The 13,560-nt window shown below is 30.9% G+C and overlaps 2 protein-coding genes across 2 annotated transcripts; one reads left to right on the forward strand and one right to left on the reverse strand.

Moving 5' to 3' along the window:
* Nucleotides 1-1,842: 1,842 nt before the first annotated feature.
* LOC132719085 (transport and Golgi organization 2 homolog) lies at nt 1,843-5,751 on the reverse strand. Its single transcript, XM_060702830.1, has 5 exons — nt 5,601-5,751; nt 4,769-4,915; nt 3,140-3,256; nt 2,492-2,606; nt 1,843-1,927 (listed from the first exon to the last, which is right to left on the reverse strand). The coding sequence occupies exons 2-5, from the start codon at nt 4,905-4,907 to the stop codon at nt 1,843-1,845; spliced, it is 456 nt and encodes a 151-aa protein (XP_060558813.1). The 5' UTR covers nt 4,908-4,915; nt 5,601-5,751.
* A 182-nt stretch (nt 5,752-5,933) lies between these two features.
* Nucleotides 5,934-12,194, forward strand: LOC132719105 (transmembrane protein 199-like). Its single transcript, XM_060702851.1, has 6 exons — nt 5,934-6,155; nt 8,664-8,740; nt 9,835-9,924; nt 10,433-10,463; nt 10,953-11,077; nt 11,581-12,194. Exons 1-6 carry the CDS (start codon nt 5,972-5,974, stop codon nt 11,656-11,658), a joined length of 585 nt encoding a protein of 194 aa, XP_060558834.1. The 5' UTR covers nt 5,934-5,971; the 3' UTR covers nt 11,659-12,194.
* Nucleotides 12,195-13,560: the final 1,366 nt, after the last annotated feature.

Consider the following 13,560-nt stretch of genomic DNA (forward strand, 5'->3'; position numbering starts at 1 on the left):
ACTTGGCCCGGGTGATTTTTGCAACCTAAATTTAGATTAGCCCATAAAATAAAGAAAGCAATTTGGGAAACCCCCACTGAATACTGTACAATACATAATTAAACTAATTAGATCAAACAACCTTTTAAAAAATATTCTATTAAAACACCATGTACGTTTGCATTTAAAATTTTTTTTATTTAAAGATATAGTCTTGGGGTTTCTGTGGAAAATACAGTTCGTACTACTTTTGAGTACAAAACTGTAAAAGTCAGTGTTAAAATTTTCCAACGGTTTTTAAAATTTTTCAATTCTTTTTTTTTGATTAATAAAAAAATGTTTTGTTTTTTTTTTAAATTATTACTTTTATTTGGGCACTTTTCTTTAACTCCTCCTTTTCCCTCATAAAAAACTTTTTTTGGTTTTTTCCCAAAAAATACACTTAAAAACCTAAACCATAAAAAGCATTTTCCGTGTTTTCATTTGTATGTATACCCAATAAGGGGGTTTACTTCCCTTAAATCGCTGTAGTGCACAATTTTTTGTTGTCATTAAGAAACCGGTTTTTCCTCGACGTTTTCCTTGCCCCCCTTCCCCCCTTTAATTTTTTTTTTTTTAAAAATATTTTAATATTTTGTTTTAAATTTCACACACACATTATATTAAATATTATATATAAACATTTTAAAATTCTTTCCAACCCAATAAATGCACAAACTGAAAAATTTAGTAATATAACCTTCCCAAAGGGCAAGGTCATTTAAAACCAATTTTCAAATTTGGTTTGATAAACAAAAAGGGCTTCCTTTTTTAATGTTTTGTTTTTTAATATTTAAGTTTATCCCTTCAAAAATTTGCAAATTTAACAAAGCCAAAACAATGAAAAATTTCTAATTTTTTTGGGCCTTTTAAAGGCAATTTTCATTAATGAGTTTAAGGTTTAAGGTCTTTCAGTATATTTTTAACCTTTATCTTTTAAGATTATTATTTCAATTTTTAAAAAACCATTTAAAAAATAACCCAAATTTTTCGCCAATTTAAAAGCCAAAAAAAATGGAAATTTCAATAATTTTATTTCAAAGTCATGGGGCAGATGGAGTGAATTGGTTTAATCTGGGTGGGTTTTTTTTTAAGGGGTATATCCTTGAAGGTTTTATGTTCAAGTTTTTAAAACAATCCATTCAAAAATAACAAATAACAAACCCAAAACAGCATAAACAAGGGAAAAAAAGAAAAACTTTTTAACCCCTTGGGAAAGGGCAATATTTATTAATAAAAGGTTGTTTTGGGCTACTGAAAGGGCTTTCCAATTTTGGGCCCCAAAATGGGAAAACAAACACCCAAAAAAAAAAAGTTTTATTTATCCAGGTTCAAGTTTGGGACGGGGAACGGGAACGGGGCGGCAACGGGAACCCGGCCTGACCTTTTTTAACCAAAACCTTTTACTTTTTTTTTCCAAAAAAAAAAAATCGACATAAAAAAAAAGACAAAGAAATACCAAAAAACTCCCAAGGTTTTCCAAAAATTTTTTAAAAAACATGTAATGTTATTTTCCCCTTTTAAATTATCAAAAATATAACCTAAAAAATTTAATGTTTACTACCCTTCAAAACAAACAGAAACAACAGTAATTTTTAACCTTTTAAATTTTTGAAATGAAAAAATTACCCTTTTTCACTTTAATTTTAGAAACCCAAGGGCAGCTACAATCTTTTGAATTTTGACCAGGGCTTTTTTAAATTGTTCACAGACCAACTTTAAATTTTAATTCCATAATTGATTTAAAAACCTTAAATTCCCCCAAAAATGGTAGCTGGGCAAGTCCAATTTAAAAATTAAAAGGGAACAAATGGTAAATTAATTTTACTTTAAACCTTGGGGGTTTTCTTCACTTTTAAATAAATTTTCCCGAGACATTTTATCAAGCTTTTGATAGCTGCAATCATCCCTGTAAGTATACATTTGTATATATAACTTCTCTCTTAACAATCATTAAAATACTACAAGTTTGTAATTAAATTTTTATTTATTTACCATGAAATATTTATTGTCTCAAAGAAACTTGAAATTCTATTGAATATACCCTTTATATTGAATAAAAACTGTTTTTTATACTACATGTATATAGAGGTATTTTTGGATACAACAGCTTAAATTGCAAATTCTTGAAATCTGCATACCTCCAAATGAGCCAAAATATTTCAAGAAAATCTTACTTGATAAAAAGTACAGAGATTTTAAGAAAAGTAAAAAGTCTCAAGATAAAAGTAATAATATTCATGCCATTTATGACCAATTTTGCAGTATTTTTCTCAATCTTTCTATTGCATAACTAACACAGTAAGGACAAATTTTGCATATTTTGACCCCTTTTTGGGTATTTTTTTAATGGGCTGCGAGTGCCATTTGCAGTTTGAAAGCTATTTTCTTTGTTCATTTCACAATAATTTACTTTTCAATACATTTTCAAAATTTTCATGAAAATTAGCATTGATTAAGTCAAGGGATGTACCTGAGATCTAGAAGAATAAGATGAAATGGATTATATTCTGATGAAGATAAAGAAATTCTGTCTAAATATTCTTCACAAGATTCATCTCCCCTTAGGAAATCCCGAACCAGTGACCCTGAAGTGAAAGTACATGTATAAACAATCTTGAAAATGTGTTCTATGAGTTTCATGTGGTTCTTACTACATTATATGTACTACAAATGTAATTAAATTTCCTTTAAATTATGAATCTTTCATTTGAACTCGAATTTATGGATTTGAATTTTGAATGCCTTTTGCAAGTACTGGGTATATGTACATATTAATTATTATTACCAACCATGAAAGAGGCATTGCAATTTTGTTTTAAAGTATAAACAAATACTAATCACATTAGGTTTAAGCAGGTTACCAGTTAAGGCAAAAGCAGGCACAAGGGTAGGACCATTGACCTCAGACTTTCTGTAAAGAAACCTGCTGGATATCTACCCAGGACCCTGATCTACTTCAAGCGAGCATTGCAAATACTCTAGAAAGAATTCCTTGAAAGGCATCATAATATCTAAAATATTTCTTACATTATTCAATACAATATACGGATATAAACTCATAAAATAAATCTTCAGTCTACCTTTTTTTTGCAAAAAGGAAAACATTGTCAATTTTTACCTCTGCCTTTAGCATCTAGTCTCTGTTTAGCTAGAACATTAAGAAGAACTCCAATCTTTCCTGATGTAGAAATACCTAGCCATGACCCTCCCTCTCTTCCAGGCTCCAAATCAGCACCTATTGTAATATTAAAGATAAGGAGCAAAATTAAGATCCAATGAAATGTATAGCCTCTGCAAAGTGGCCCTTTGTAGAGCAATTACCTCTTTATAACAACCATATTATTTCTTCCCAAAGTAAAGATTTTCACTTTATAATTTACCTCTGTAGGGCAACACCTCACTCTAAGCAACAAACAAAATGTTTGTCTCCCAAAGGACGTTGTTCTACAGTGGTTATTCTATAGACAAGAGCAATCAATGATCACATGTGTCCCCTCATGATGGCCAATTTCATGTTGGGACAAGTTTTGTGACAGACGGACAGACAGACAGACAGTGCACAACTACACTTGGTACTAATCATTCCTGTAAAGTTTGGATAAAATTGCACCAGTAGTTTATGAGGATTAGTCCGGACAAGCTTTTGTGTATCTGGCAACACACAGAAAAAAACACCTTTTTATCAAAGGGCCATAACTCGGCAAAAAATCATTAAACCAGAAACCATGCAATATGCGCAAGGACTTGAGCTACAGATCAATCCTGTAAAGTTTCATTGAAATTGCATTAGTGGTATAAGAGAAGTAGTCTGGACAAACTTTAAAAATAAAAATTATTAAAGGGCCATAACTCTGACAAAAATCATTGAACCGGAAAATGCTGACAATATGCACAACTAGACTTGGTACTGATCATTCCTGTAAAGTTTGGATGAAATTGCACCAGTAGTTTATGAGGAGTAGTCCGGACAAGTTTTGTGACGGATGGACAGACGTACGGACTGACAGACAGACAATGGAGAAGTGATCCCTATATGTCGCCACTACTCCGTAGAGGCAACACATTAAATCATTTGAAAACCAGTTGATGGAGTGGATAAAATGTGGTTCTTTACTGTTATCTTATTCTAGTTAAAATTTGTAAAACTGTTCACATATTATTGACTGAAATGAAATACACATTCAAACAATATCAAAATTACTTACCGTAACATGTATGTAAAGTTGTTAAATCATTACATTAGTATTATACAGGTTTTGAGATTTAAATATTATTTCTGAATGTGTTCAGCCAGGTTTATATCACAGGTGCTTGAAACAAACTTTTTAAAGTTTTAAATGGGCTATATACTATAATAAGATATATCTTTATATACATATATACGTAGAACGGTTATGTAAAATATTTGATTATGTGACTAGCGCCTGTGGTTTATATAGATTTTAATCTGATGTAAAATTATGAAATGTCTGTCAGGTGAGCACATTTTATGAAAATACCCAAACAAAAATTCAAATCTTAAAATACAAACTTGGAGAAAAAAAACATCAATGGTATTTAATGTGTAAAAAGGGCCCTTTCCTTATTATTGGGATGAAACCATTCTTATAACACATTCCTACTTTACAATAACATAGGCACAGTGTATATAATAAACATTTTCTACCCATTTTACATATAGACATATACTCAAAAGTGAAATTTTCTTTTTTTTTCTACAACATATTTCTCATTACACTACATGTACCTCCCATCCATTTTGAGTCATCCCTGAATTTAGCTGTATCTGTTGGCCTTGGCCAGAACTCGTCTCGATTACTTGCAAGGATCAACTTGTAACCATTCTCCTCTGGGTTCTCATTCACGTAAACAAATAACAGGCACATTTCTGAAACTTGAGAAATGAACTTTAATTGAATAGTTAATAGATTTGTTAGTATTACAAGGTATCTCCAAATGGATTTAACTCATAACAGTGTTGGAGCAGTACCTATAGACGCTTGCAGAAATCATGATCACAAAGTAGAAAAATGATTCTTACATTTTTTATTCATTATTGTATATATATAAATTGGTGTGAAGAGATGAATTGGACATTTTAAAGTTCATACTGTTGTGTGAAAGGCAATATTTAAGTATTTAATCATTCAAGCACCATGTCCGGGATATACAAAAATATGGTATTTAGTGTGGAGCTCCAAAACTTTGTTAGTCTCACTCTCTCTCTCCAAATACAAGTATACCTTATTTCAAGGGAAACAACTACAATCTGGAATTTAAAAAGGATTGTCTCCCTTCTACTGTAAAAAAATATACTAATGGGCAGTTCGAAAAGTAAGTTTTCTGTGCAAGACCAGTTAAATGTAACCTGACATGCTACAAACGATAGCTGGAACTAACGATCAATTTAAGTTCCAGCTGGAAGTGATTCAGTTAATATTCAAAGAAAGATAACTCTGACAAAAGAAACATAATTATAAAAATAGATTGCCTCTCTTGATTGCACAATAGGAAGACTTAAATGTGTCTTCCAAGAGAAAATTCACATATCACCAAGAATTTTCAAAAAAATAAATTACCTTGCTTTCGTAACTTTTACTGAAATGTCATTTAACGATATTTTGAAACAGTGGATAACGTTCTTTTCAGTTCAATAATTTTCACAACCCACTTATTCTCACGGTTAACCTCATTTATGACCTAGAGTCGTCGGGCTAATCTCATTTCAATTTATGTGGTAGTAAATTTAAAATATACTAACACAATTTTGTTGTTGTATAAATGAAGTGAACATACACAAATAGATACATTTGGAGTATGATGTATACTTTTAATAAATGAAAATAAATTCAATCGTGTGTTCATTTTACGTTTATTTTATAGCATAAAAAAATATATTTACAATAATCCCCTTCTCAAAATAATCAAATGGTCCATTGCAGTTTCCGGAATGGAGAAACAAATATTGGAGCCTGAAATTTTAAAGACTAAACGAATTTCAGACGAAATAGATGCACTTCTAGCAAACCAAAATATCGGTAGTGATTTGTTAAAAGAGTTAAATTTATACAAAGACGAAGAAGCCATACCTTTTCGTGTTGTTAAAGAAGTCTACGATGTTTTGTCAAAATCAGGTGACAGGAAGTTTATTGTACGGATATGATAAATATATGCAGTACTTATTTGCTTTCAATTTTAATTGATTGACAGGTGCAGTTAACGCTGTGGGTTCTCCAAAGGTTATATTCAAAGTTTGGATAAGTGTTTGTACAAATTTCAAACTTAATTAATCATTAAAATTAGTGATTCTGCATGTATATTAATCAAATTTACAGTATTTGATTACGTCATGTATGCTTTGGTGTTTTCAAATAATTGATTTCCCAAATTTGGGCATAAGATAACAGGAAAACGGAATCTTGCGTTACTCTTCTTCCAGTCGCCTATGGGCAACCTATTTAGTTATGTGCATAGTTGGTCGTTAGTAAATGCTGTACAAAAATAAAAGAAATATAAAATATAAGTCATCTGGTGTAAGATTTTTAACAATCCTTTTGTATGTAACAATGGTTTTAACATAATGTTATGACGCGATGAACTTAATTTTGCATTTTTCTAATAAAACAATTAATATTTTGATTTAAACTCTAGCTTTCGTCAATTGTTAGTTGGAAATAGAATAAAGAATCCTATTCTTTTCAAGACCTTTATATTATGTCTTATCACTAATATTGATAATAATATTTGAAAAGATTGCTTCATAAATTAAAATATATCGTGCAAAATGTAAATTAAATTGTTTTAGGTTAAGCAAATTTCAACCTTTTCAAACAAGATTTGTTCTAAAACCAGTAAAATTAGTATACTAAACAATTTTTTTTATGATTTACAGGTATATCAATCGAATGGACTGATCAAGTTTTTTATATAAAGATTATAAAAAGGAAAGGCTTTGAGCAATTTGTCTAGTAAAACATGTTTTTTTTATGCCCCCGCATGTAAAACCGGGGCATATAGTGTTACCCGTTTCCGTCATTCCTCCTCCGTCCTCGTCCTTCTTCGTCCTCCTCCTTCCGTCCCTTCCGTCCTTTTCATTCGCGTCATTCCGCATAAATCAGTTTCCGTTCATTATCTTTAAAACGTTTTGGGCAATTTCAACTCAATTTGACTATGGATATGTAATGAAAAAACAGTCAAGTTCAATTTGGTGCATTTCGTTTATTTTGCAGATTAGCCCCTTTTTTTTTTAAATAAATTATGAAAATTTCAGTTTCCGTTCATTTATCTTTAAGAACGGTTGGATCACATTCAAATTTACAAATTTGACATATGGATATGTCTGAGAAAATAACAGCGTCAAGTTCGAATTTGGTTATGGTTCAATGATTTTTTGGGCAGAATTTTATGCCCCCTTTTACTTTGAAAAATATGAAATTTTCCAGTTTCCGTTCATTATGCTTCCCCATGGGTACAACACAATCAACTCAAACTTTGACATATTTGATATGTCATGAAAAAATACAGGTCAGTTCGAAATTTGGTCATGGTTCGATGATTTTGGGCAGAGTTATGCCCCTTTTACTTTGAAAATAATTATGAAATTTCAGTTTTTCCATTCATTATTCCCTCAAGGTTACAACACATTCAACCTCAAAACGTGACATATGGATGCGTCAAAGGAAATGCGGCGGTCAAGTTCTAAATTTGGTCATGGTTCAATGATTTTTGGCAGAGTTATGCCCTTTCACTTGAAAGTAATATGAAATTTTCAGTTTCCCGTTTATTATCTTCCCCAATGGTACAACACATTCAACTCAAATTTGGGACATATGGAAATGTTTTTGGAATGCTCAGGTCAACTTCAAATTTGGTCAATGGTTCAATGATTTTTGCAGAGTAATGCCCCTTTCACTTTGAAAATAATATGAAATTTACAGTTTCTGTTCATTATCTACCCAACAGTGTCACATATTCAACTTTAATTTGACATATGGATATGTCAAGGAATGGGCAGGTCAAGTTGGAATTTGGTCATGGTTGTATGATTTTTTTGGCAGAGTTTGTCTCTTTCACTTTGAAAATAATATAGATACATCTTAGGAATAAGCAGTTTAAGTTGGAATTTGGTCATGGTTTCAATGATTTTAGACAAACTTATCTTTCCTGAATGTTGGAAAAATTTTGAACTTTCAGTTTCACCACTCATTCTTTTAGCCATTATTTTGGCTGCAAATATGCAATATGCTATTTCTAAAAGGTTAAGACTGAATAATTTCAGTGCCTTGAACATTGTATGGAAATGGTTTGTGTTAACATTGAAAAGTTTTAAGGGCTTTGAACTTAAAATGAAAAAAATAATTAATGCACCATCTGAAATTTTGGCTGCATGCGGGGGCATCCGTGGCATGATGACACATTTCTAGTTTAGTTGTAAAACAGAAGCTTTATTCATGATATATTTCTTTATGTTGCATATCAGTTACTTTGTATACTTTGAAGTTGCTGCCAAGCCTATTTATAAAGAATTGATAAGTTATTTCAGAAATTTAGATAATATAAAGATCATGCTTAACCAAAGAAAAGCAATATTACAAACATGCAGTATTGTAAGAGTAATTGGTAATGAAATTTCTATATTTCAGGTGGAAAGAAGATTTATTTGCATGAGCTGTTGGAAGGAAGTGATCTTCATATACCAGAGTTAAAACCTATTCCAAGGGTAATATTGTATCTTCTCTAGTAAAGTTAAATTTCATGTGTAGTCCAAGAATTTTTAAATACTGTGTAAAATATCTTAAATTGACTTGTCTATCTTTCTGTTTCAATCTGGACAAATCCATAAATTTACCTTATTTTTGAAAAAATCCAAAATATATACTGATTGAATGAATAGCTGACAGAGCACCCTAGCTAAACCTGGTATGCACTAGTTGCACGGGAAGATTCTTTAGCCGCTAAAACGCCAGAAGTTTAATGAACACATTAGTTTTATCATTACTTTATACTATCAGACAGTCAGTTCAGTTGTACACTTCAGAAGCATCAAACAAATTTAGTTCTTATAGGGTCAGCAAAATGATATCATATAACAATGTGAAAACTTTTTTGTCATTAAAAATTTTGTTATCTCAAATACAAGTTGTTGTAAAATTTGCACTATTCCTTTGGCTTTTTATCGATTAGCATAATTATGATCCTATTACTAAAGTTATAGTATACAATAGATTTTAACAGGATGAATATTATTGCATGATATTTAAAACTGTAAGAAAATGGAGTTAAGAGGCTGAGGTTGCTGATAGGCTGCTTTTGACTTGTTTATCAATTATCATTTGTTTATTGGTAGGCGCATAAGATGCTTAAGAATTTTTGATATCATTTGTTAGGCTTAAATTGTTGATGTTTTCATGGAATTATGAAGAAATTATCCACATAACCATTAAAAGTACAAAAAGTTCTACTAAGGTGCCTGCCTCCAACTGAAAAGTAAAAGTTGAAAACTGTATGTCTTTTACCAATAATATTTCACATTATATATCAGAGGCATATATCAGAGGCCTATAAAAGCTTCTTTTAAATTGTGGAATTTTTCAAACTTACATGAACTATTTTACTTTTGAAGTGATTAATTTTTACTTCTACCGGAAATCAAGAGGCCAAGGCATCTTCCCAATTAAGTGAGAAAACCACTGCTAAACAGATCAAATAGTGCTAATTTTATTTCATTTATTTGGTATTTTTGATTTTTGTGGTGTTTTTTTACTATGTGAAGCAAAATTCAAAATAACAGTATGCAACTATTTTGTTTCACAGAATCCTGAGCTTGAAGCAAGATGTAAGAAACTTCAGGCACAGCTTGACAATAAAAAGTACCATGAGATGGTGAAAAATGTAGACCATTCAGTAAGTTTTTATTCAGTTATATCTGTGTAGAAACATCCTTAATTTATTATACTAAATTATGCCTAGTTTAAACATATTTGTTTTAGTGCAATTGGGAAACAAGTTTTTGCCACTTTAATTAATCATTTTCGAGTCCGCTACCTGGAAATAACGGGTTCTGGTGTCATATGAGGAAACATGATCATGCCCCGAGTAAGGCTTGAACCCATGATCCCTGGGTTGAGATGCAGACACCTTAGCCACTAGGCCACCGCTCCCCTTAAATTATGGTAATTAATATTATGATATAAGAGAGAAGATGAATGCTCTTTTTTAGTTATTACATAAATGATTATCTCTTAAAAGATGACCTATTTTAAATGGAAAGAGTTAAATTACTTGGTGTGCAGATATGCAAACTTTGTTGAATTTTGGATGTTATGTATTGAGGTACTCCGAGAATGTTTTCAGGTCAAAATTTGTTCAGAAGGCTAGACATATTCTCTGACATTGTGTTTTGTATTTTCAGAAAAAAGACTACTTTTCTGCTGGCAAAGATGGTAAAATTATATTCTTGCACTAATATATTTTTTTTTGAACAGTCAGTTCAACACTTTATTGTTTTATTTTACTTAATAGGCAATAAAAGCCATTCCCATAAAGAGAGTACTGTAGCAATTCCTTACAAAACTGTTTCTGAAATATCTTATCTGGCATTTGTATTCAAGGCTCAAGAATAGATTTTACCAGGATATGATATATTTCATTATATCAAACAATCAAATGCATTTTCATATTAAAATTTGGTTTTTAAAATTTCTGTTATCTAGAAAATTTTGCATCTACATTTTTTGTGTGTGCCAATTTTTTAATGTTTTAATGTAAGAAAATAGAGACATTTTTTAAAACAATGTCTTTTGGTTTAAATATTTCAACTTCCAACAAAAGTGTACCAACTATATACCATTTTTGTTTAAATCTAGAAAAAATAGGCACTTAGACCTTGGTTATAATGACCCAAATTAATTAAGTTGTATTTTTTGTTTCAGTGAAAGAGATGAATAGACAGATGGTTTCTGTCTTTAACTTTATAATAACTGTGGGCGGTGCATTTGCTTTTGGTTACAAGGCTAGTCAATATACATTTGGTGGATACAGTAATGTGTTTGCATTGGTAAGCACCTTTTATGTCATATTGATTTTTGATTTTTGTATTGTTTGCCTGCTTAACGCAATAGTGAGAGCATCAGAATTGTAACCAGGAGTCACTAGTTCAATCCTCTTCTGACAGTGTTGAGTCTCTTGTTAATGGTCTCATGGCAAGAAAATATTATTACTGGTAAGTTATCCAGGAAATCCAGTTAGGTGGGAAAAACCAAAAATATGAGAAATTCAGCATTAAATTTTGATGATCGATCTGGGCATAACCAAAGATATGATAGATTAATAAAGCAAAATTCAGATGATTAATCATCTTTCAATACCCTTCATTTTTAGGGGAAATAAAAGAGTTTATACTCACTAAATAGCAGCTGGCTGAAAGTTAAAAGAATCCCCAGCAAAAAAAGGCAGATCTTTGTATTGTTAAACTTTTTATTTACAAGTACTCTTTAATCAACAATTGAGTGTTTGTGTGTGTTGACTACAGTTTTGTTTCTTTTTTCTTACATATTTCAGCAACTGATAGCTGGTCTCACACTTGGAACTATCTTGTTCTTTGCTGATCTCTATTTCTTGCTGAAAGAATCAATGTGACACATCGGGGAGTATAAAACTACTATACTGTGATAAACAGACAAAATGGAGTTTAATCCCTCTGTATGACCACATCCCCATGGCGACACTACAAAATCAGTGTTTTCAAAGGACATAAGCTATGTTTTTTGTTCAGAAGGTGGTTGTTTTGGGGGATTTTCCCAAAAGAAACATTCCGTAGAAAAAAGTCAAGGATATAGTGGATTTAAATGGATTTAAGTGAATGCTTTAATTTTATTGATAAAAATTTATTATGCTATGATATTAAGTTATCAAAGGACCAAATTGAATTATTATGCTAATAAGTAATATTAGAACCTTTTTACAAGCACATGTTTCTTTAAGTTGTAGAAATAATTTTTATAAGAGACTGTTTCCTATAAAATGTTCTTGAAAAGAAACTTGCAGCAAAAGAAAAGTTTTTGCATATGTCAGCTTTTTTATTATCTTTTATTAAAATAAATAACTTTAAAATGACAGATATCCAATAGTGCAATAACTTGAAGCCAAATTTAAATAATTTTGTTAGAATAAAATGAAAAAAAAAAAGCTATCACAAAGTGTTTTGTTTTGTGTTTTTAAAAGTTGTCACCAAGGCTAAGCCCTGTATAACTTATTTCAAAAGTGATATTTCTATTTTAACTATGTTCCCTCCCTTACGTTGTACAATAGAGTGTGACTCTACAGAGCAAATATTTTGTCATTTAACATCTGATTCATTGTAGAATTTTTCCCCAAAGTATTATAAACACGAAGGTATTAGAAATATAAACTAAGGGAGGTTACTTAAAACTAGACTTAAATTTTGGATTTATTCCTCTTGAAAACTGACTTTCTGTCTTGTTTTACACAATATACAACTATACATGGCAATCATTTGGGCTAAAATTGTGAAAAGAAAATTGCCAAAATTCCCCAAAAGCAAATTTATTTAAAAATTTCCCTCTCTGTAAACAAAAACCTCTTTTGAAGTTTGTGGGAAAACTAAAAAGCATTAACATGAACTGCCGTTGGAAGCAGCAGGGCCCAGTAGAGGTACCATGACCTTTGACTTGAATCAAAGGCATGGTTACTATGAAGAGTAATAGAATATAGAAACATTTACAAATACTTTCTCAAGGAGCCCAGTTATTTAAAAAAAAAACATACAGGAATGACATTCAAATATGAACTTGACCTTTGGGTTGCTGAGCTAAATTTTGTTCATTACATATATCTTAATAAGCAGCATATTTGTGCATAATTATTTCAAAGTCCATCCATGAATGACAAAGTTATGTGCAAAAGAAGACAATCTATTCACATTCATGACATACAAGTGTGACCCCTATGTGTGACACATCATCATCATGTCTTGCACATGCTAAATTATTTTCATATCCATTAGGAATGACAGAATTGATGCACTTTTTATGAAAAAACTGATTTTGGAATACAAGTGTGACCTTGACCTTTAGTTTAAACAATATTTATTTATAATCTATACATAAGGTTGAATTAAAATCTACTGATTGAGTAAAATTTCCTTCGAGTTTGACCTTTGAGCTTCAGACCTAGATCTTGTACATGACACTGCCCCAATGTGTTACACATTTAAACAAAATTGTTTTAAAATCCATCTCTAAATATCAAAGTTATAGACCAAACAAAGAGTTTGGACTGAAGGACAGACAGGCGGACGGATGCTACAAAAACTATACCTATCCATTATAATAATAACAAGAGGGCCATAATGGCCCTTTATCGCTCACCTGAATATGACTGGGTTTTTTAAAGATTGATGATGATTGAGTAAAAAAATGTGACCATAAAAGTGTTCACAAGATTTCTCTATTTCTAACTGTGACCTAGTTTCTCCTCAGAGATGACCCATTTTCGTATTCATCCGAGCAATTGACTTGA

Source organism: Ruditapes philippinarum, unplaced genomic scaffold, assembly GCF_026571515.1.
Source record: "Ruditapes philippinarum isolate M1 unplaced genomic scaffold, ASM2657151v2 ctg517_1_1_1_1, whole genome shotgun sequence".
Taxonomy (NCBI): Eukaryota; Metazoa; Mollusca; class Bivalvia; order Venerida; family Veneridae; genus Ruditapes; species Ruditapes philippinarum.